The sequence below is a fragment of the Sorex fumeus genome, unplaced genomic scaffold (assembly GCF_029834395.1).
Source record: "Sorex fumeus unplaced genomic scaffold, SorFum_2.1 ptg000058l, whole genome shotgun sequence".
Taxonomy (NCBI): Eukaryota; Metazoa; Chordata; class Mammalia; order Eulipotyphla; family Soricidae; genus Sorex; species Sorex fumeus.
Genome location: NW_026606115.1, coordinates 18,462,889 through 18,487,242, shown reverse-complemented (window position 1 = coordinate 18,487,242; position 24,354 = coordinate 18,462,889). Strand labels below are relative to the sequence as shown.

At 43.8% G+C, this 24,354-nt stretch overlaps 1 protein-coding gene across 1 annotated transcript in view; it reads left to right on the top strand.

Annotated features, from left to right (window-relative positions):
- The first annotated feature begins 3,093 nt into the window (after nucleotides 1-3,093).
- Nucleotides 3,094-24,354, top strand: part of FRMPD3 (FERM and PDZ domain containing 3) — a 78,043-nt gene continuing 56,782 nt past the window's right edge. The window contains exons 1-4 of the mRNA XM_056125715.1: nucleotides 3,094-3,189; nucleotides 3,731-3,885; nucleotides 7,065-7,167; nucleotides 11,048-11,093. Coding sequence (XP_055981690.1) covers nucleotides 3,161-3,189; nucleotides 3,731-3,885; nucleotides 7,065-7,167; nucleotides 11,048-11,093 — 333 coding nt within the window. The 5' untranslated portion in view covers nucleotides 3,094-3,160. The remainder of the gene's footprint in view (nucleotides 3,190-3,730; nucleotides 3,886-7,064; nucleotides 7,168-11,047; nucleotides 11,094-24,354) is intronic.

Genomic DNA, 24,354 nt, shown 5'->3' with positions numbered 1-24,354 from the left:
TCTGGCTGCCTCATAATTTTGTTCATTGTTGCCTTGGTGGAAGGGACCAGAAACCAAACATCTCTCAAAGTCAAATTGTCTATTTCCCCCAGGAGGGCAGTCACATGGCCTATGGACAGCTGAGCTCCTGCCATCCATCACCACTTGCCTTCAGTGGCAGTCCCAAATCTGTAGGCACTTAGCAAATTGCAGAGGGACTGGGCTATAGTCATGGGAAGATGAAAACCCCAGGAGGAAAGGGACCACCTCCATTTGCATTGTAAACTGACTTTCTTCTCTGCGAAGTGTTAGGAAGAGCATCCTTCTTTGCTCATAGAGGCCTGGGAAGGCCTAGGTGGTAGGAGAGAAGGGCTGCTTACAGAATTCAGAGAGGATCTAGTGAGGGACCATTAATATGACTACTCTGGGGACAGCCTGGGGAACAATGTGTTTCAAACATACGTGGAGATGTGACTTCATTCAGGAGAGAAATAAATGAGTCCCACACTTGAGAAAAGTGGAAGGGAAAGGTCTCTACCATGGATAGGATAAAAATGGTTTCTTAATTCTTTGTGATGCCCTCCTTTATTTTTTTAACTTTTTTTGGTTGATTGAGGTGCTGTGATTTATAATACTGTTAATGATGGTTTCCCATGAATATAATTTGAACATCACCATCACCAGCTTACTCACCTCCCTCCTCAAGAACCCAAGTGCTACTCCCTTTCAAACCCTGCTCCCACCAACTCAATTTGTGGCTCAGTTCTCCCATTGTGTTTCCTTTGTCCTTTGTTGCTACCTTGCTGTGTATCTTTAAGTTCCACATATGAGTGATATTATTCTGCATCTATCCTTTTCTTTCTGACTCATTTCACTCAGCGCAATATTCTCCAGTTCCAGCAGTCACAGCAAATTACCTTATTTTGTTCTTTCTTAGAGCTGCATAGTATTCCATTAGTATATATACCATTACATTTTGATCCATTTATCCATAGTTGGGCATTTGGGTTGTTTCCATATCTTGACTATTGTATAAGTAAATAAATAGGGTCAGCGATGACAGGAAAATTTACATTACATTTCAGAAATACCAAGAAAACCATAAGAGGTTACTATAAACAACTTTATGCCACCAAGCTCGAGAACCTAAAAGAAATGGAAGAATTCTTAGAATCATACAAACTCCCAAGATTGGACCAAGAGGAAACAGAAAACCTGAATAGACCAATATCAAGTAAAGAAATTGAAACCATAATTAAAAATCACCCCCAAAACAAAAAGCCAGAACTGGGCTTCTTTCTCACTTCCCATCACCTCCCTGTCTGGGCCAGTCAGTCAGTTACCCACTTCCTCCAGGGCCCTCTCCAGGTCCTTCATGCCTTTTTCTGTATGCCTCCCTCCAATTTGGCCCTTACACATGGACTTCCTGTACTAGTCTAATTCTCTTGTTCAATGTCCACCTATCTTTCCTTCCACTACTAGACTGGAAGGAGGCAGAATCTGTCACCACTCTTGGATGCCCCAAATCTCTAACTGTGTGAGTAGGCAGTCAATAAATACTTGTGGATGGCTTCACATGCATCCAAGCAGGAAAGCAAACCTCTCATGTCTTGAAAGGCTCTTAGCTCGTTGATATCTCTGGCTCCAGGAGTGTCTCTTTTCATCAGGATTGGTGGTGCCTGAAAGCCCAGTGGAGACTGAAGCGTCCCCATCTTCGGAAACAGAAAAGGACGACGAAGCTGAGGCTGTCATAGCCAGGAGGCGCTGAGTGCAGGACAGTGTGCGCCTGGACCTGCCTTGCCCATGCCCACAGGCTTCGCAGCCTGCCTGACTCTCCTCCAGCCTGCTCTGGCTGGTACCCATGTCGTAAATCAACCGATGTCATCCCAGGAAGAGGCCCTTTGGGGGGCTGAGCCGGAAGCCGAGGGCTCATTTTGGAAGCAGCCCCAGGGGGGAGGTGAGACGGCAGCTGCCAGAATCTTCTCTGGTACCCTCCAAATCTGAGCGCCTGCCTGCCCCCAGCTGCAGAAATGAGAGAGAAAACAAATGAAAATCAAAAAAGGTAAATGAGAGAGGCACCCGCCTGTGGCCAGCCTCATTGCACCCCTGATCTGAGAGGGGCCCTGTTCAGGACATCAGCTTCCAGCTTCTGAGTGACTTCCTCTTGACCAATTATTTTAGAGGAGGGGAGGGGAGGAATCAGCTTCTGAGTTAGGGGAGAATTTACCTTCAGGAGACTTGAGCTCATCCTAGCAGCCCCTTCCTAAGGGGACATACACAGGCCCAGCGCTGACTGGATGCAGCCAGGGCTGACGTGACTCCATTCCCGTTGGCTATGGTCTGTCTGCCTTCCTGAGCTCCATGACAAACAAGCCCAGGACTCTGAATTCTTTCATATAATTACTCTAAATCTCTCCCCACCACACACATAAATAGTCCTACAGCGCCTCTCTAATTACTGAATTTGTGTCCTGATAAACAACCTAATTGCTTGAAACCATTTGCTACTGAGGAATTTGGTATTCGTAGCTAGTCAACATTTTCATCGTGTCAGAGCCTCCAACTTCTTGTACAAAACAAGGACTAGTTCAACAAATTAGCTCCTGGCCTTCTGGCCCTCGTTCAGAAGGGCCCTGCCTAGAACGATGGCTTCTGAGAACATACATGCTGAGTTTATAGAATAAGCCCCATTTATTAGGCCTGGAATCTTAGGGGGGGCAAGGCGTGCCAAGTAAGGGCACTATAAGCCCTGTTCTTTTGATTGTAGCTCCCCCTCCTCTACATGCTCTCTCTTACCCACTGGCCACTCATTCCACAATTTACCTCCTACCCTGCCCCTGGCACCTGGTGACCTCATAAGGCCAAGGGTCCCCACGACCTTGCCCCTTAGGGATCTTAATTCAAATGCTGAGCTCAGGTGTATCCTTGCGGGCAGTCAACCTCCTGCCTGCCTCTTACTGTGACACTTTTATAAAGTCTTTGTGTCATTCCAGAATTTGAGTAACTCAGATTGTGGGCACCAGGAGAACCAGTATCTGCTCTCTCTCTCTCCCAGGTGTTGCTGCAGTGATTTGTCTTCTCTCAGCTCATCTGAGGTTCAGGTCTACTGGCAGCCATAGGACCCAACTCCCCTTCTTGCCCACAGGAGCCATTTCCCAGTTGTGCCATTAACCCAGAGGATATGGCAGGCATTGCATACAATTGTATAAGGTAATGGCCCTCAGCATTAGCACATTTGTTTATATATACCATCTAAATAGTTTGTTTTTATATCTAACCTAAGGGATATTAAAGTCTAAAATTGCACAAAGACTTCACAAAGATGCTCCATATTCTGAAACGACTTCACATTCCTTCCCCATTTACTCGCCTGTTTTGTGGTCGGTTTCTTCAACGTTTGGGTTTCCCTTAGGGAGTTAATAGTCAATTCAACGGGCGATGCTAATTAACCATCAGAATAACCCATTTGCATTATTCCTTCTAGAGTCCCCAATATCTCTGAGGAAAAGACTGACTCTGTCTAATGTCAGGCTTCCTCTGTAGATGAGTGGCTTCTCCTTTCTAGAACCTTCTTTTTCCAATATGAAATGCAAGGTGATCTTTGCCTCTGTCTCTTCCTGAGGCTAAAGGAAGTTAAGCATAGGAGCTCCCGGGTGCGATGGCCAGTACCCTATTCAGTGTCCCTCCCAACTCATTCTGAGGCTTAGTTGCCTTTGCATCTTGTTTTGCTCTCATCTTCCCCTCCCCTCAGTCATGTGATGCCGGAAGAAAGTGAAAATGCTATGGATTGTGAACAGCTGCCAGCAAAGACACTTCGACAAGTGACCATTCAACGAGATCCTATATATGGCTTTGGCTTCGTGGCCGGAAGTGAGAGGCCTGTGGTGGTGCGATCTGTGAGGCCAGGTAGGTGCCCCTCAGAGTGTCCCCCCAGCCCTGGCACCTACCCCCTCAAGACCCACACATCTTCCCCAAGAGCAGAGCTCCCAAGCACAATGTACGGCCCAGGAATTTATGAATCTATGAAGAGTGGGTGAAGACTTGTCAACTGTATGAGGGAATTCGTCCTTAACATGGACCAACAGAAACTCTGCAGCTACTTGGGGCCAAGACACAGGCCACATTGGATGGTTTAGTATGGTCTGGGGCTTCCCTTTTCATAGAACCTTCATAGATGAGCCATATGGCCTCGAATGAAAAAATGCCTATCCAGTTCAATTCAACAAGTATTTATAGATTGCCTACTCTAAGCCCAGTAAGGTGATAGAGAAGCGTGAGACACAATTTCTTCCTATCCCCAAGAATCAAACCATCAGGGAGTGGAGACTGCGCATGATCATGAAAAAGGTCAGCCACTGAAGACTGGATTCAGGATACAGACCGGGGGTGGGAGAGAACGGGAGAGGAGAATGAACTCTCCGAAGGCCACAGTGGCAACAACAATACCATTAAGTACCTACTGTGCACTTTCCATCATCTTGTTTAATCTCTTTTCCCACCCCACCCTTTGCCAACCAAGATACAAGGTGAGTGATAGCATTCCCATGTGACATGTGAGGAAACTGAGGAATAGAGGGAGGGAAATGACTTGTCCAGTGTCATTCAGGTAGGAATCAGCAGAGTCAGGATTGGCACCAGAGCCTGTCTGATGCCACACCAGGAAAAACAGAGATTGAACAGGACCTTAGCCCAGACTCAAGTTAGCCCCTGGTCCAGGAAGTACCATCATGAATGAAGTGGGGAAAGGCTTAAGCACTGTTTTGTTCCCTATCTGCTAGGCATTGACAGTAAAAAACAGACAGCAAGGAGCTTTATTCCTGACTTGCTGGGCCTGAGGCTTTAGATGTTTACAACAGTTTCTCGCTCAGTCAAGAGGAGCAGCCGGAGTACAAACTGGTCTTGCAGAAATTTGATGAATTTTGCAATCCTCCAAGGAGAATAAAAAGAGCTTTTGTGAGCTCTCTCTTCAACTAGAGGGCATAGAGAAAACAACAATTCAGTACAGGCATTCGTGGCTGACCTAAGGCTCTGAGTCAGTCATGCAGTTTGGCAAAGGGCTTTTTTGAGTCTCTGATCAGAAATCAAATTTGTTTCAGAAAGGAGGGACTAGCTAAAACTTAGTAATATTAAGTTTGTAATTTCAAAGGAAACTGAATTCACAGGGCAAAAGAAAGCCCTCAGTCCTTGTCAAACTGGTCAGCTGCACGAGGTGTGAGGACAGAGGGAAGAGTTGGAAAAGAGAAAAGTCAAAGAAAGCCAGGAGACTGGCAGGTACATCTATGCAGAGACAGGCCATATTATAGGGCTGCTTCCAGCCCAGGTGACTCCCCAAGGCAGAGGGCATACTGAGTTCCCTATTTAAGACCATAGGAAAAGAGAAGAAAAAACCTATTACAGAGACCAGAGATATGTGCAAAAGGTAAGGATATTTTTCATTAAATGACATGGTGGAAGGAAGGAATTGGTGAAAGACTGACATTTTGGGGGCTGTATAGAGAGATCAGGGACAAAGGTACATGCCTTGTTATACGACTGAGCCAGGTTCCATCTCTGGTACCACGTAGTCCTCCGAGCATTGCTGGGAGCAGCCCCAGTGGCACCTGAGGAACAAAGGGCCTGAATAGCACCACATCCTGGGCCATAGCACTGAATTGCCTGCCAGGGTGGCCAAGAATGGCCTGGGAGGCCAATCACTACAACTGACATTTTGGGCAGAATGAGATAGAAGGAATTAAATAAGGTGAAGGAACTTGTCCCATTTATCCAATTCCTGCCCATATGAATCAGCTGTTTTAAGAGTTGCCCATGTGCTAACTCGTTTATCCTCCCAACATTTTATGATGGAGAGGTGCCATTATTTCCCCCATTTTACAGAGGAGGCAGCAGAGATACTCAGAGAAATGAAATTTCTTGTCCAAAGTCGCGTTAACCAAGCAAATTTGCAGTTTGGATCAGAGTGAGTCCAGAACTGTTTAGTGGTGAAGAGTGGCCCTTAACCACTGTGTTGTTGGCTCCTGAAGTCACTGTGCTATCAGAAAACTTAAATGTATAGGTTAAGGGCCATTTTTCACTTACGGTGTCTAATCCTGCTGATTGAGCATAGTCATCGCAGAGCCCAGGCCCCATACTCCAGAGTCAATGAGTTGCATATGGGCAACACAGTTGCTTTAAGGGTTCATGGTTTGGGGAATTGGGCAGCATGCTTCTTTGAAGAGAGAGGGGGCAGTTGGGATCTGGCCCTTTAAATGAGCACAAACAAGAGCTAAGGCTGGTCTGAGATGGGGAGCCTTTATGAAACATTTCTTTCTGGTTTGATTTAGGCTGAGAAGCCTTTCTCTGAGAAGCTTTTCTCCAAGAAAATCTTTGCCAAATCCTAAAGGCAGCCCAGCTCCATAGCACTCCGCTACCCCACCACCCTGACCCTAGTCAGGAAAGTAGGGCCCTCAGACACGTCTGCTTGCTTAATCTCAACTATAGCTATGGTAAGGAGAGAAAGTGAGTTTCTGACTGCCCATGATTTATTTAGGGTCTGTGCTTGTTCTTCACATGTATTAGAGAGTGGCCTCTTTCGGTGTTGAAAGAAAATGAAACTCTGGATCTTTTAGTCTATCCCCGTCTCCAGGCAGGTGAATGCCTATATCATTCCAGGACAGCGTGTATGAGTAATGTTCAGGTAAGAAGAATCGTTCCTCCCCTTTCATCCCCTGTAACACCTCCTGAAGTCTGGAAGTCATTCCTTGTGCCTAAACTGATCCTACCAAAAAAGTCCATATTCCTCTGTAAAACCAACCAATAAAGCACTTACAAACCTCACCAAGGACAGATTTGGGCCCTTTTGCTAGCACACCACTTCCAGCCAAAAGGAGTATTCTCTGTTTAAGTTCTTAAGTTCTCAGACTTCTACTAGCCACAGGTGGCAGCAGCAAAATGTTCCAATAGTGCTCCTGTCCTGGTACCACTCTGCCTGCACCATGTTTTGTAGGCTCCAGTGCTTCCGCTCCCTCAGGCACTGCTGAATTCTTGCCCAGACCTGGCCTTTTCCAGCAGTGGCCCTGAGCCCTCACGCCTCTCTTTCTCCTCTACAGGAGGCCCCTCTGAGAACAAGCTCCTGGCTGGTGACCAGATTGTGGCTATTAATGAGGAAGACGTGAGTGAAGCCCCCAGGGAGAGGTTCATAGAGCTCATCAGGTAATGGGGACCTCTTGAGCCTTAGCAAGAACTGAGCAGTGCCCCCTCCTCTATTCCATCAGTGGCATAATAGGGCCAATACTGTCCTCCCTAGATCGGAAAGAGTAGCCTTCCCAAGCAGAACAGCCCAAGTAAGAACTCCTAGCTACCCAGAACTTTAGGTTCGAGCTCTTCAGGATCCTCAGGGACTCTCAACCTCCGTGTTTGTCAACATGTTTCTTATAATGACCCCCTTCTGAACTTGTTTCCTTCTGGTGCCCTCCAGTTATGAAATTTTCACTGGTAACCCCATTGGAATATCTTGGGGGCTCACACAGGGGCCTATGACCTCCAGATGAGAAATGCTGCTCTAGGTGAGCCTTTTACAAAATTGTGAAAAAATTTGCAAAGAACAACCTTCTGTGATAGCTTCACTTTGCCTCCTTCTCCTCAACTACTCCCCTCACCCAAGTCCATCCCCTTTCTTGTTTTGTTTTGCCTGGGGGGGGGGCACACCGGGCAGTGCTCAGAGCTTACTCCTGGCTCTGAGCTCAGGAATGACTCCTGGTGGGCCCAGGGTATCATATGGGGTGCTGTTGATAGAACTGGGATTGGTCACATGCAAGGCAAGAGCCCTACCCTGTGTACTATCTCTCCAGCTCCACCAAGCTCCTTTTCTTTTGAATTACCATGCAGTGGGACAGACCAAATGAGCAGTGAGAACCACACAAACCATAAGAGGAACACATGGAGGAGCTGGAGAGGTAGTGAGCATGGGGCTTGCCTTACATGAGACCAACCCGAGTTTGTTCCCCAGCAACTAATAGGCTTCCCCAAGCACCACCAGTAGTGATCCATGATCACAGAGCCAGGAAGAAGCCCTGGGCACTCCTGGATATGTCCCTAAACCAAACAAAATCAGAACACATGGAGCTTGGCACTTTGTAAGCAGGTCTTATTTCCTGTTTCTCTTCTCCTGCCAACCTCCAAAGTCTGAGAAGAAATTCCAAATTCCTAGCCAGAAGGTTAAAGAAAGGAACTTTTCATTCTGGAAAGTTTCTTTTTGTGCATGATATATATATATATATATATATATATATATATATATAAACTCTCAGTGCCCTTTCCAGATGGGTAATGCTTAAAAAAAGGATATCAGGGAGACCACCATCATCTGTACATGTAAATAATCATACTGACTGTGCCCCTCCTTCCCCTACACTCCCCAGACCATCGATACCTGTGCGAGACATACACACCATGTATAATACATATGCCATGCACAACATATGGGGACCATTCAACACCAGGCATACCATATACTAAGCACACACACCACACACACCATGCATACTGCTTACCATATACAGTACATATTGCACCACATACTCAGCATCACACCATACATTCACACCCCCCACATGCCTACACTCACATGTGTGACATACACACATGCTCCTACTCACACTCTTGTCACATGCACAAACACCCCTCCTCACTCTCTTACCATATGTCCTTGCACATGTGCCTGTACACACACACACACACACACACACTTTTGACACATATCCTTGACTAGATTTGTTGAGAAGAAATAAGGAGGAAGGTGAAGGCTACTAAACTTCACAGGTTAACCTCCATTTTGACAGCCTTGGTAATTCAACTCTCTCTCTGTCTCCCTCTGTCTGACTCTGGCAACTCCACTTGGTTTGTAGTGTTTGCATCCCATTCATCTTTCTTCTATGCCCCAAAGTCCACCTGCTTCCAGAGCCCCACATATGCCCTTCCAAGATAGATTCAACACTTATACTTACATGGGGTAGTATCTTCTGCCAGCTCAGGAGGGTTTTAGAAATACTCCCTCCTGAAATCCAGAAGGTCTTTCTTCATATCCTCCCTCCAGCATAGTATCAGGAAGTGTCTGGTTTCTGGTGACCTTTTTTTTTTTTTATCTCATCTCCAAGTTTAATTGTTGACTACATTCCCCCACCCTTCACCTTTTATCTTTCAACACCACACAAATATTGGGTGAATTCTTAATTACTCAGAAGAATTTTTTTTCAGCCCAATTGCTCAGAAACCTTTTCTGTGCTTTTAGTGGATGTCTCCGCACCCTGTAATAAAGTCACTGCATCTTTTGAGGGAATCCACATCTCCTTTAGAGTCAAGACAGGAGAGAGTACTTTGTTAACTCAGAGGCCAGTAGATCATTCACTTATTTTTAAATCAATTATTATTATAGTTTCTCCTACATAGCAGGCACATTTCTAGGCACTGAATATGTAGCAGTCACTAAGTCATACAAGAACCAATGCCATTGGAATTTATGTCCTAGTAGAAGACACGCTATAAGCTATTGCATGTGGTGAAAGTGAAGATGTAGTATACTAGAAGTTGATGACTGTATTCAAGTATAAAAAATGAAGTAGAGGACTAGAGAGATAGTATGATGAGTAGGGCACTTGCCTTGCACGCAACTTACCCACTACCCATGTTCAATCCCAGACATCCTATATGGTCCCCTGAACTCCTCCAGGAGTATTTCCTGAGTGAAGGGACAGGAGTAACCACTGAGAATTGCCAGGTGTGCCCCACCCCTAAAAAAAAAGCAAAAAAGAAAGTGAAGTAAAGTAAATAAGCTTAAAAGTACTGAGCAGAGTGGATGGATGCAGAGTACAACTTTAGTGTGCCTTGTGTGGGCTCAACTGACAAGGTGACAAAGAATGACTTAAAGGAGGCAAAGATACTGGGAAAAAAAGATAAGAGCCAGTGCAAAGATCTGAAGGCAGGATTAAGGCTGATATGTTCAGGGAGGAGGGGAGAAGCCAGTGTGTGGAACAGAGTAGAAAAAGGGGGAAAGTTGTAATTATTGTGAGAACTTTGAATTATAAGTCATGTAATCTAATTTACTCTCATCCCCTGCCCTGTTCAGGAGTCAGGTTTTCCCCAAGTGTTTTCCCTGGAACACAGCTCGCTCTTCTCCAGGGAACTTCTTAGTCCCTGAAGCTGATTCAACCCTGGACTTTGCTTCACTGAATATGGGAAATGTTCCAAGTCCTTGAGCAGGGGCCTTGCCTTTCTCAAATAATCAGAATCAAGGGCATTTTTGACGCTTCTTGAATACCTTTGTTCCCAGCAACATTTGAAAAAGACCTGCAGAAAGGGGAGCTCCTTCAAGGCAAACTCTTTCCAATTCTTTTAATTCTTGTAAAGGCCTATGTATTCCTGAGAGGGAAATCTTATACCTCACAGCCTATTTGATCATTGACAGAATTCTTGTCAGAAGAGTTTCAGATTCTTCATCCTTTTGAATATTTGCTATCTGAAGAGTCTTGGTTTCCATCTGTTGGTCCCCGGCTCTCATTTTTTTGGTCCTTCAATTACAACAAATCTGCTGAGTATGAGTCATGATGACCAAATGACCTCCTTTGGGTTTTTCCTTTGAATTTCTCTTCTTGCTTAAATACCAAATTGCCAATAATCATGGTACATGGTTCCCAAGTCTTTGACGGTATGCCCTTTGAGTTCCATAATTCAAGCTGTTGGTTTTCCTTGAGAATTTTCTAGTCTACAGATAAAATTTCTCCTAAGGTTTAGGGATTTCTATGAAGAGAATGTGAGGAAGAGCATTTAATTAAAAATACCTGAAAAATAATAACCCCAGAGGTAATGGTAATTTCATCTTCAGCTGCCTGTGTGAACTTTTCTCAATGTTTTATGTCAGCCACCACAAATGATGGGAGGTGAGGCCACCATGCAGATATTCAGATTGCCCTCTGTCCTAATTCATATACCCAAATACAGCCCATGGGAAAGTTCTGGCATTGCTTCTTGTGCTGGATGAATAGAAAAAAAACTTGTACATGATACACTGCTGTTCTCTTCCCTCTTCTCTCTCTAGGAGTGCTAAGGAATTCGTTGTTCTTACAGTTCTGCACATTCACCCGGTGAGTGAACCTTTTTGCCACCTGCCCTCCCTTCTGACTAAGATGAGAGAATACCATGTTGGACAGTGACAGAGACGGGAGGGGGGAGAAACTAGCACCAACATGTCAAGGAGCCAGGACTGAATTAGAATAACTCCAGGGGCTGTAGATATAGTGCAGTGTGTAAGGCACTTGTCTTGTATGCAGTCAACCTGTGTCCAATTTCCCATACCTCACATGGTCCCCCAAGCTCCACCAGGAGTAACCCCTGAGCACAGAGTCAGGAGTAAATTATGGGTAGGGCCCCAAAACTAAAGCAAATGAATTCAATCTTTTTGAAAAATAATAACTTCTGAACACCTTGCATCCTCTTAAGTTCAAGGCTAGAGGATTTTGAGGGTCTTTAGAGTACTATGTTTGGACCTGTACCCTCTGCTTTACCCATTCCTGCTGCCCATTGTGCAGTTCCAGACATACATTCTAACTCTTTCTAACTCTTACCCATCAAAAGTTATCTTCCAGTATGCACCTTCTGTAATTCTTGCAGATTGTGGTCTCTGATCCCATTTATCCCCTCATATAGTTATTTAGCAAATTGTGTACAATGGTTCAGAATCAGTACTCTATGTGTGGGATTTAATATAAAGTTGGAAGACAAACAGGTTTATCTTTGTCCTGGTAGAGTCACAAAATGGTTGTGTTTCTATGGTAAGTCAGATCCCTTTCCTGAACCTGTTTCCTCACCTCAGCAGTAAATTAGGGGGCTTAAACTAGAACTGTGTTTCCTAAATCTGCTTCTGTAAGAGTCACTTATTAAAACCTTCTCCTCAAGAGTTGGGTTCAGGAGTCCCAGTTGATTGAACTCTCCCCCTGGTGGTTACTTAACAGCACTCTTAATTCATATACAACCCCCCATGCAAAAACTTCATGTGCAATATCTGGAGCATTCATTCCGTCTCCAACCTGGCTGCCCCTTCCCAAGATTCCCAACACTGTCCTGCACACCAGTATAATGTCCTACTCCCATCCTATTGCCACAGGATGTGTCCTATCTTTTTTTTTTCTTTTTTAAAAATTTTATTTGATCACTGTGAGATAGTTACAAGCTTTCATGTTTGGGTTACAATCACATAATGATCAAACACCCATCCCTCCACCAGTGCACATTCCCCACCACCAATATCCCCAGTATACCCCCCTTTCCCACCCTCCCCCCTGCCTCCATGGCAGACAATATTCCCCATACTCTCTCTCTCTACTTTTGGGCATTATGGTTTGCAATGCAGATACTGAGAGGTTATCATGTTTGGTCCATTATCTACTTTCAGCACACATCTCTCATCCCAACAGGTTCCTCAAGCTATTAATTTTCTTAGTGATCCCTTCTCTATTCCAGCTGCATTCTTCCCTTTGCTCATGAGGCAGGCTTCTAGCTATGGAGCAATCTTCCTGTCCCATGTATTTACCATCCTTAAGTGTCAGCCTCATGTTATGTTGTTTTATACTCCACAAATGAGTGCAGTCCTTCTATGTCTGTCCCTCTCTTTCTGACTCATTTCACTTAGCATGATATTCTCCATGTCTATCCATTTATAACCAAAGTTCATGACTTCATCTTTCCTGACAGCTGCATAGTATTCCATTGTGTAGATGTACCAAAGTTTCTTTAACCAGTCATCTGTTCTAGGGCACTTGGGTTGTCTCCAGGTTTTGGCTCTTGTTCAGTGCTGCAATGTTCATATAGGTACAAATGTCATTCCTTGTTGGAGATCACAAAGATGAAATGGGGGGGGGCTTCATAAAGAGGTCTGCACTTGTGTGTACCTTGAGGGCGAGAGCAGGCTTTCTAAGGCTGAGATGGAGAGGAAGATTTCCCAAAGATGCACAGTATTTCTCTACAGAGGCAGGGAGATGCTACATTGGTTACGGTACATGCCTAGCATGCATCCAACCTAAGTTTGATTGCCAACACCACATGGTTTCCCCAAGAAGCCCTGGAGGACCCCAGAACTGCCAGGTGTGTCTCTGAAGGCTCCTGAACCAGGGTGGCCCAGGCTATCACCAGTGCTTCAGGGACAGAACAGCCCCCCAACCTCAAGCCCTTGCACCAAACCGCTATACCAGTTGTCCAAGAGTCACTGGTGGGGACCCCAGACATCCCGAGCACCATTTTGGAGGCTCCCCAATACAAAAATAATATATATATATATACATATTGGTTGTGTATAGGTGTGGAACATAGATTCCCCCATTAGAGAGAGGGGCTTCCTATCAAGCGGTATCCTTAACTGCCTTTTCCCACATTCCAAAGCCAATTTCTGTGTCAGATCTCATGCTCAGACATACACAGATTCTCTTTCACACACATACACACATATACACTACACACAGATACACATTAGCATCTGTACCTCAGTTGTAATTCTCAGTTGCTAGTCTCTGTCTCTGGGCAGGCAAATTCTGCCCCCTTATTGAGTGTTATCAACTTGTTTCTCTCAGCACCTTTACTGCCCCCATCCTTTAGGCAGTGGGTAGTTAGCCCTGACTTCCCAATCACTTCTCATGAAAACAGCTTCCAGATCTCTTGTCAAAACATACTTGTGTGGTTTGAATTCCCCACTCTGTTCAGAGCCCCACCGTGGTTATTTTTTATGTCAGTTCTCTTTGAATCTCACTTTATTTTGGAGTCTTTCCACTATTACCTGAGAGAGCACTGACATGTCATTATTGCCAGCTACTGCTTCATTATTTCATCAGATCTTAAATAGGCTTTTATCCTTCTATTTTCAAATAATTGTGCATTCTCGGGAAGTTATAAAGCTGGTAGAGATGCCCCGGGTAATTTTTGGCCCTATTTCTTCCAGTGGTTACCTCTTACATAGCAAAAAATATCTTACCATATCAAACCAAGACACTGACATAAATTCAGTGTTTATATAAGATTCATTACCAGTCTATCCCATATGTGGATTCATATATCTACCAACACAGTCAAGAAACTGGACAGTTGTATCACTAAAAGGCATCACATATCGATCTTTTAACATCATGCACATTTCCCTCTAACCCCAATTTCTGTCAAGTGCAATTCATTCTCCATTTTAGTAGTTTGATCATTTCAAGAATATTGGGCTAGAGACAAAAATACAGGGATTAAGGCTCTTAATTTACACTCAGATGGCCCCAATATAATCCCCAGAAACACATATGGTCTCTCCAAGAACCACCAAGAGTGATCTCTGAACACAGAACCAAGAATTAGTCCTGAGAATTACCAGATATGCCTTCAAAACAAAACAAAAATAAAGACTTATATTAATGAAATAAGACATGTATGTAACCTGTTGGGTTTTTGCTTTTAGGTTTTTGTGGGGGTTTTTTGTTTGTATTTTGCTTAGTATAGTGCCCTTGATATTAATCCAAGTTGTTGGATATATCCATAGCTTATAGCTTAGTGGTATTCCATTGTGTTCCACAATTTGAATGTACCACAGTTTCATTTTCACATATTGAAGGATATCTCAGTTGCTTCCATTTGGGGGCTAGTATCAAGTAAGTTGCTACAAATATTTCATGGTCACGATCCTCCTATTGTTCATCGATTTACTCGAGTGGGCCCAGTAACGTTGTGAGACTTGTTACTGTGTTTGGCATATCAAATACGTCACAGGTAGCTTGCCAGACTTTGCCGTGCGGGTGAGATAACTCTCGGTAGCTTGTGGGCTCTCCGAGAGGGGCGGAGGAATCGAACTCGGGTTGGCCATGTTGGCTGAGTGTAAGGCAAACGCCCTATCTGCTGTGCTATCACTCCAGCCCACAAACATTTATGCTCAAGAATTTTTTAAAATTTTTTTATTAGTTAAACACCACGACGTACAGTTATAGACTTACAAATTTTTGTGCTTGGGTTTCAGTTATACAATGATCAAGTACCCATCCCTCCACCAGCGCCCATCCTCTATCACCACAGGTCCCAGCATTCCTCCCACCCCCCATCCCGCCATCCCACCCTGCCTCTGTGGCAGGGCATTCCCTTTTGTTCAAGAATTTTATGAATATATGTTTTGATTTTTTTCTGGAACAAGTGCAATTGCTGGCTCATCTGTTATTAAGTGTGGATTTAATTGAATTACTATTGTCCAGAGTGACTATAGAATCTTACATTCCCATGAAATATTATATTGAGATGATTTTTGGCTTGTTTTGGGGCCACACCGAGTGATTCTCAGGGCTTATTCCTTGTTCTACACTCAGAAGTTACTCCTGGTGGTGCTCAAGGACAATATGGGATGCCATGGATTGAACCCGGGTTGGCTCTGTACAAGACAAATGAACACAGTACTATCACTCCAGTCTCACTACATACTGAGGTTTTTTAATTATCTATATCTCTGATTGCAATGCAGCTCCATGAGTGTAGGGGACTGCTTTTTTCGCACTGCTGTATCCCCAACTCTTGGGACCTAGTGGCACTTGATAAATATTTGTTAATGAAATGAGGGAAACCCAACTTCCAGCCATCAGAGCATCCTAAACTAAACTCAAGTATCCAAACTTAGAATGAAGAACCTAATACTTTCTCCTTCTCTGTCTCAATTCTTCCATCCCAGTGCCACAAACATTCCCTTGCCCCAATTCGCATTCTGATGGCTCCATATGTCCCATCCATGGCCCCTCTGCCACAGCCAAGCTGCTTTCCTTTCCCCCATTGTAAATTTTTTAGCTCTTGCCACTCTGTGTCCCTGCACTTCTTCTAATACATGTCTGTTTCCTTAAATCCTGACTTGAGACTCATGTCTTCCTAACACCTCAGGCTAAGTTATCTCAATAAAAGTATACTTTAGTCATCCACTCATCAACATTTATTGAATTCCTACTCTTATAGGTAGTCTTCTAGGATGGGTAGATAGCAGTGCATAGGGCAGACAGGGTTCCTACCCTCATAGTTTACATTCTGCTTATTGGCCTTCTACTCTCTAAACTCTTGAAGCAAAGAAGCAGGTAAGCACATACGCTCAGGTTTGATAATGAAAACAATGAACAGCCTGTATAGTAGCATCCATCTATTCAAATTGTGAGCCTCTCATAGGTGCAGGATCAGAGTCTTAGAAAGCACTTTCATGTGCCCAGTTTTAATGCTCCAGATGATCATTTACAAGGAGGTCCTGGAGGAACAATCAGGTCAGTGGAACCCAGGAAGCTTAAGGCAGTGGCTCCTCACCAGTCACTATGAAAGTATCCCTCATCATTTTTATAACATGTGGGGATACAGTTCATCCCAACTGAATGTCAGCCTTATTTCCATGTAGAGTTGACCTTTATTATTTACGGATTCCATGTTTGCAAATTTGCCTACTGCCTGAAATTTATTTGTAACACAAAAATCAATACACACAGCACTTCCCTGCTCATTTGCAGACATGCATTGAGAGTGAAAAATTTGAGTTACCCAATGCACACATGCCCAACTCAGGCCGTACCATCTCTGCCTTCTCAGTTCAGCTGTCATACTAGGGGGCAAAGCACCAGGACAGCAGGGGGCAGTACAGCTTTATACAAGAAGCTCTGACACTGGACCCAGTCCCCACTCTGGCCCCTGTTATTGTAATGACCTCAGGCAAGTCACTTAATACCTTAATACTGCAGAACCTCATTTTCTCCCAGTGAAATAAAGAAAACAGAATACACCTTGATGCGTTGTTTTAGAATTTAAGTGATTATAATATCTATGTGAGATACACACAGATCACTCCTGGGGACAAGGGTTCAGGATTCAGTGAGTATAAAGTTCAGGTATACAGTATAAAGTATACAGTTCAGGATACAGTGAGTATAAAGTAACTTTGTAGAATCTGCCTACTCTGAATAACAAGAGTCAACTAAAGAACAAGAGTCAACTAAAGAACCATTCTTTCTCAAGCTGAATGAAAGCTGTTTGAGGAGTCCTTGCATATGTTTAGTGTTATGTTTCCTGCACCACAGAGCAAAGTCCTGTGGCCACAGTGGGCACCTGGCATCTTATTTGGTGTATGGAGACTGCTCCCTCCTCTCCACTCTCAGCATGTTAAAGTTTCATTACCCCTTCTTCCAGAGGGCAATCTCCTATAGGTGGAGACTACAGCCCAGGAATCTGATTATTAATAAGAGCTACAATTTATTGTGAGAATACCCATGAGGAACATGAAACCAAATCATCTTGAAGGATCCTTCCAGCTCTTACATCCTGTAACTGATATAATATGGAGTGGTTTTATATGATATATATGATATAATATAGAGTGGTTGTATCATATTATATAATATAGAGTGGTTATGTTATATATTACATAGTGGTTCTCAACCCTGCTTATATATTAGAACCACTTGAGAAGAGTTATTCAAAGTTAAGGAGCAAAAAGCTTTGTAGTTCAGTGATAAAGAATATACATCTATGAGGCCCTAGGTTCAATCTCTGGCATAGAAAAAAATGTTAGCAACACTTAGGGATGGCACCTGTGAATTGGTCTTTTATTTATTTGTTTAGAGACCATATTTTGAAGGTATGTGGTGGTGGCAGTAATCAAACCTGGGTCTGGGTTTCCACCATGTAAAGCATGTACACCAACCTGTTTAGCTATCTCTCCAGCCCATGGATTGGTCTTTTTAAAAGGTTCCTTGATGATCCAATGTCACCAACATAATTATAAACATGTAATCTCTTTCACAGAGCACTTTACTTCCTGCGGTATGGGCTTAGTGAGCCTGATAGTTCACACCTAGTGGTGCTTTGAACCACTAGGTGATCAAACTCAAGTCTTTTGCTCCACAACTTGAGCTACACCCTGAACACAGGTGTTCCTGTAGCTGATCTTTGAGTGACCAACAATTCCCTATGACTAAATGAATACCCTGGGACCTTGGCACACAGTATGTCCTTAATAAATATTTTTAAACAGATGAAGGACCATGTTGTTGCATAAATGATGCCTCTAAGCAAGCAGTAATTTCCAGCAAGCAAGTAACTTTAGATGAAACCCTAGATTCTGAAATTCTAGTCTATACCCCCAAAACCTGAATTTCTTCTGCGTATAGCCATCTACTGTATAAAATAGTAACCACTGCAGAAGAATAGTTTTCCAATGAGCTTCTTAGGTATAGTGCTTGATAATTGGTAAGTACTCAAACCATATTTGCCAAGTTGATGAGTCACTGCATTACTACAGAGTACCATCTCTCCTGTTTGAGCCTGATTGGAGGAATGAGGGACACCACTGTGGATTAAGAAGGAGGCCTGTGGGAACTTGTAGTGGTGGGGGAGAGATGGAGAGGATTCAGGATCGATTTTGAGATTGGCATTCAGAGATGCCATTTCACTGAGCCAGTGTGTCTCTTGGGGTCCAAAGAAAGTACCCGATGGTGACAAGACAGCATGAGGTGGGCACAGAATTGGGAAGGAGGCCAGTGTGTCTAAGGAGCTGCTAGCTGGTAGATAAGGAATGAAGGTTGTGTGTGGCCGGGAGCCCAAGGCAGGTGTAGGAAGGGGGACTTGGAAGTTAGGGAAAGCACATCTTTGCCTCTGGACAGCCCTGAGTATGGGAAAGAATACCCTCTAGGGAGACTTATCTGTTTTCTGATGACATCATTATGGCCCTGCAGTGTGTCAGGCTCCCACAGTGGTTGCTGTGGGAATTGTTTATAAGCAGGCGAGGTGTCAAAGACAGCAGGCCAACAGAAAGTAGAACAGGTATCCAAGTCTCATCTTAATATCCTTTCACCATTATCCTAGTGGGGTTCTACTATGAACTCAGTGTTTGGCCATCTGTATGATTCTAGCCTAACTCTGAGTGAACACAGCACTGGAATCTGCACTAATAGAGCCATCAAATTTTAAAATGATCTAAGAATCCCCAGCTCCTGAATTCAGTCATGAAGGTGAGCTAGACTCTCTATTGCTTATTCTTCCCCACTGCTGGTTCCATATTTGCTTTAAGGAGCTTGAAGGGACCCCAGAGGCACTTAGCAATTCTAGTCCAAAATTCATTTTAGCCAGAAAGGGTGACTTTTGTATAATGAGACGCCCAGCTGCTTGAAGGAAAAATGGGGTCAATGAAGATCTTAGATGTCCCAACGTTGAGGTACTCAATCTCTGCTTAATTTGTTAGGACATTTTCAATAATATCAGTTCCTGAACTCTACCCTCATAGTATGCTGTGGACCTGGAAATTTGTTGTTTTAACAAGTATTCCCAGGTGATTCTTACCAGTCAAGTGTTAGAAAAACTCACTGTAAGTTTATGCTAAAAGGTTAGTGCAGGAGTCAGCAAACTGTTTCCATGAAGGACCATATAGTAAGTTCTTTGGGCTTTGTAGGAATATGGGTGGTAGTAGAAAAACAACCATAGGGAAGTTCTTAAAGACAGATCACTGTTGTGATCCAAAGTTATATTGACAAAAACAGGAGGTAGATAATATTTGGCCCATGAAGGTCCATAGTCTGCTAGCCCCTGGGAGTGTGTTGGTTATTTTTCAACATTCACATGTTAACCAGGGCCTTCCAGTTCTCAGTATCTTTATTCAGTTGGGTCAGCCTACTATTAAGAACTTCAGGCATACAACTGGTTCAGGCTTTTTGAGAAATATGAACATTCCTAAACTATAAATTGAGTTTCCATATGACCCAGAAATACCGCTCTCAGCAGTGCCCACCTAGTAGCCCAAAAACACAATGCAGAAAAGTCATCTGCACTCCTATGTTCATTGCAGCACTATTCACAATAGCCAGAATATAGAAACAAGTGCTGGAGAACAAATGACTGGATAAAAAAAAACTGTGGTACATCTATACAATGGAATATTATGCAGCCATTCAGAAAATAAAGTTATGAAATTTGCTTATACATGGGTATACATGGAGAGTATCATGCCAAGTGAAATGAGTTGGAGGGAGAGAGACAGACATAGAATGATTGCACTCATTTGTGGGATATAAAATAACATGGTATGGAAATAAAACCCAAAGACAGTTAAAATGAGAACCAGGAGGACTGGTCTATGGTAGGAAGCTTGCATTTGAGGGAATGCAGTTAGTACAGAGAATGGACTACTGTGACAATGATAGTTGGAAATAATCATTCTGGACAGAAACTGAGTACTGAAAGGAGATAAAGTAATACGCTTGGTAACCTCTCAGTAATATTATTACAAACCACAGTGCCTAAAGGAGAGAGAGAGAGAGAGAGAGAGAGAGAGAGAGAGAGAGAGAGAAAGAGAGAGAAGTGTCTGCTATAGAGGCAGAGAGACGAGTGGACAGGAAGAAAACTGGGGACACTGGTGGCAGAAAGTGTACATTGATGAAGGGATGGGTGTTGTTGGAACATCGTATGACTGAAATCGAACCATGAATAACTTTGTAACTGTATACACACTGATTTGACTTATAAAAGAACTTCAAGTATAGCTGAGGTTTGAAGATTCTTTGGGGCGGGGAGATCTTTGAGAATCCTTGGATCACATTGCGAAGCTGGAGTCACCTGTGTCTAAAGCATAAGGCTAGCCATGACTCGGTGACATGTAGCAGAGACCAGCTGTTAATGAATGAGTCACCATCAGCAATAAAGGCTGAAGTCTGAGAATCTGATGGCGTCTTAGAGACCAGCAGGACAAGGGTCAATGAGGAATGAAGTGCAGACAAGCTGAAAATAGCTCTAAATCAGACACCGGAAATTATTTTAATCCCTGGAAATATTGGCAATTCTGGTTTCTCCTTTATGACTTTGCTCCTATAAATATCTGAATCTTTTGTTTACTGTGGTATCTCTAGGACAAGATCGTATCTGGGACTTTGGGTAGTGAGAAAAAGGCACTGTCGCCCTCTGTAGGTAAATGCAGGAAAGGATACCTGTTGGGAGTGCTTCCTGCGTTCAAAACCATTCAATAAGCTGAGGCAGAACCCGAACCAGTGGTTGAAAGGTTGAGAATGGATTCCCGACTTTAGCCTGCTGAGTGGAATAATGGCTAATCTAGGTCACAGAATATCTGCGTTCTGGTTTCAGCTCCAGTACCCAATGTATTGAGACTTGGAATAAACCCTCTCCTCTTCCTTGGCCTCTATGTCATGTGTATAAATGGAGCACATACTAAATGGCACTTTCAGGTCTCTAGAGCTGCTTTGTTACACACTGAACATGGGAGCATCATCCACTGGCAGATAATGTCAGAGAAAGGAGGGTCACCCTTAGTAGAAGAAAGATTTCAATCTGCCTTATGTTTGTGGCACTTGGCATGGACTGCTATGAAGATGGAGTCAGGTGGGACTGACTGACTATAGCTGCAAATCATTCTATCTTATTCCTTTCCTCTGCTTCTGCCACAGCCTTCTGTCCCCCACCCCCAGGATTTGAGCACTGGGCTGTGCAATACACAAAGGCATTTCTTGACTTCCATGAACAATCAATACTGTAATCACTCTCTGCAACAATCTCCAGCCCGAATTTCACTGTGCTCTAACATCTGCTGCCAACAAATTGTCCCTGTGGCTCAGGATGAGAAATCTACGATTCCTTTAACTCAACTCTTCCCAACCATGACAGCAATTTCAAATCAAACTGATTGCCAAAACAAAACAAAATCAGTCTTTGGGGGCCGAAGATATAGCACAGTGGCTAGGGCACTTGCTTTGCACATGGGCGGTCTGGGTTTGATCTCCAGCACCCTATATTGTCCCTTGAGCACCACCAGGTGTGATCTCTGAGCACTTTGGATTGTGATAAAAAATGAGCCTTTGTAGGCTCAAGAGAAAGCTCAACAGGCTGGAACATAAGCTAGAATGCATAGGGGAGATCAAGATTTGATCCTGTATGCCTCATGGTTCCCTCATCAGTGAGCTGGGAGTAGCCCTTGATTGCCACCAGGTGTGGCCCCCCAAAAAATCAGACAAAAATCATTTATTTTTTAAAATTCTGTACCCAGTCCCACTCCCAGGAATTCAGGTATCATTGGTCTGGGATGGATCCGGGGCTTCTGTGCTTTTACTTAATTTATGCATTTGGTATTTTTTGTCTTTTTCAAGGAGGGTTGGGCAAGAATAGCCGAGATAAGTACCAGGAGGTTCACTCCATGCCTTGGAGGCCAGCCCCACATGCTGGGGGAGAAGGCAGCTCAGATAGAGAGAGGAACACCAAGTAAAGGGTGTTGGGAGGATCCTCCCAGGATGCGAGATGCATGCTGAAAATAGACTATAGACCGAACATGATTGCCACTCAATGCCTCTTTTGTAAACCTCAGCACCCAAAAGGAGATAAATAACAAAAGGGAATGCCCTGCCACAGGGGTGGGGTGGGATGGGGGGTTGGAGGGTGAGAGGGATGCTGGGAGCATTGGATGTGGGGAATGAGCACTGGTGGAGGGATGGGTACTCAATCATTGCATAACTGAAGCCCAAGCACAAAAATTTGTAAGTCTACAACTGTACCTCATGGTGTTTCACTAATAAAATTTTTTAAAAATTCAAGGAGGGTTGGGGACCTCACCTAGTAGTGCTAGGGGTCTACTCCTGATTTGATGTTTATGCGTCACTGCTACTGGGGCTTGGGCACCTGGGGTGCTGGGCTTCAACACTGGGCCTCCCACATACAAAGTATGTGCTTCAGTCCAGTGAGCCATGTCTTATATAAGCAGACCTTCCCTTCCCATAGTTATGTATCTATTTACTTTTTTGTTTGTCATCTTTATTTTTGATATTTTTAATTTAAGAATCACGACTTAAAATACTGTTAATTTCTCAGGAAGGCAATATCTTGGCTAGCATGAAAAGCACTGCAATGAACATAGGCATGCCAATATCTCTTCCAATCAATGTTTTAAGACTCTTAGGTTGGATACCAAGAAGTGGAATTGCTGGATCTTATGAAAGCTCAATTCTTCCTTTTTTCCCCTTGTTTTTTGGCCACACCTGGCTATTCTCAGGGCTTACTTCTGGCTCTGCACTTAGGGATCCATCCTAGTGACACCCAAGGACCCTATGGGGTGCTGGGGATCAAACCCGGGTCAGCAGTGTGTAAGGCAAGTACCCTACTTACTGTACTATTTTTCCAGCCCACAATTCTTTATATTTTTGAGAAGCCTCTATACTGTTCTTTGTAAGGGTTGCATAAGACAACATTTTCACCAACAGTAAATGAAGGCTGTTTTGTATATTGTTTTGTTTTAAAGGGTTCTCCAGGGATCTGGGATAGAGCTCACAGAATTGGAGTGAATTCCTGGCATGCAAGAGGCCCTGAGTTCAATTCTTGGCACTTCATGCCCTCTTTGCATCAGCCCTGGTCACCCCCAAAACCTCCTTTCCTGAGTGTCACAGCCCATAGCCCTGGGCTCAGTATGATTGGGAGCAGACCTCTAACCACCACTAGAGAGGCCTGCAAAAGTAGAAGGAAGTTTCTGCCAGGTAGTCAGGACCAAGACCTACTGCCTGAAATCCTGCACCACAGTGCACCACAGTGGAACAGGTGGCTATTGCAGTCTGCCCTCTTTGGGGAAGGCACTAGCTAGCCCAATTGGACCTATGGGCCAAGACCTGATGAGGATGTTTGTTTCTGATGTGTCTTTATCTTAGAGCCCTACTCTCCTGTGGCTGATCTGGTAAATGAATCTCAACTGCAGTGTTAATGGCAGAAAATAGCTTAATGTATTGCCTTCCCAGCAAGCAGGGACCTTCGGGAGCTTACCACAAAGGCCTTTTTATTGTAGACCTCACAGACTCTGTGCCAAAGCTGGTAGGGGACAGTTTGAACAGGCCTCAGAGTCCTGATTCCACACAACCCCCGCCTTTTCCAATTCTTTCTTATCTCAGACACCCCCAACTTCTCTTTTTCTCATGCCCCACATTTCAATCCATCCACATAGTATCTTGGTTCTATCTTCAGAGCTCTTCTGAATTCTGTCACTCAGCATCTCTAGATGCCCATCCTAGCCCAAGCTCTTAATGCCATGCTACTGCTGTAGATTTCTCGCTGGTCTCCCTCCTTTGGCCTTTATCCCTCCTTTGGCCTTTACCCATCTGTACTCTTCTTTTTTCAGTCATGAATATTTTTATTTCAACTGACTTTGTTTCAGACTATTTTTAATATATGACCACTGTTATAAGAAAAAATTCACAAGTTCACTATCAAATTAACAGTCTCAAATTACCCTTTCATTTATAAGATTTAGTCCTCCGGTGTCAGTACTCTGGCAAAGGAACAAAATTTTCTAAACTTAATCTTACCTTTTTAAAAAAAAATTTGGTTTGGTTTTGGGTCAAGTTTTTG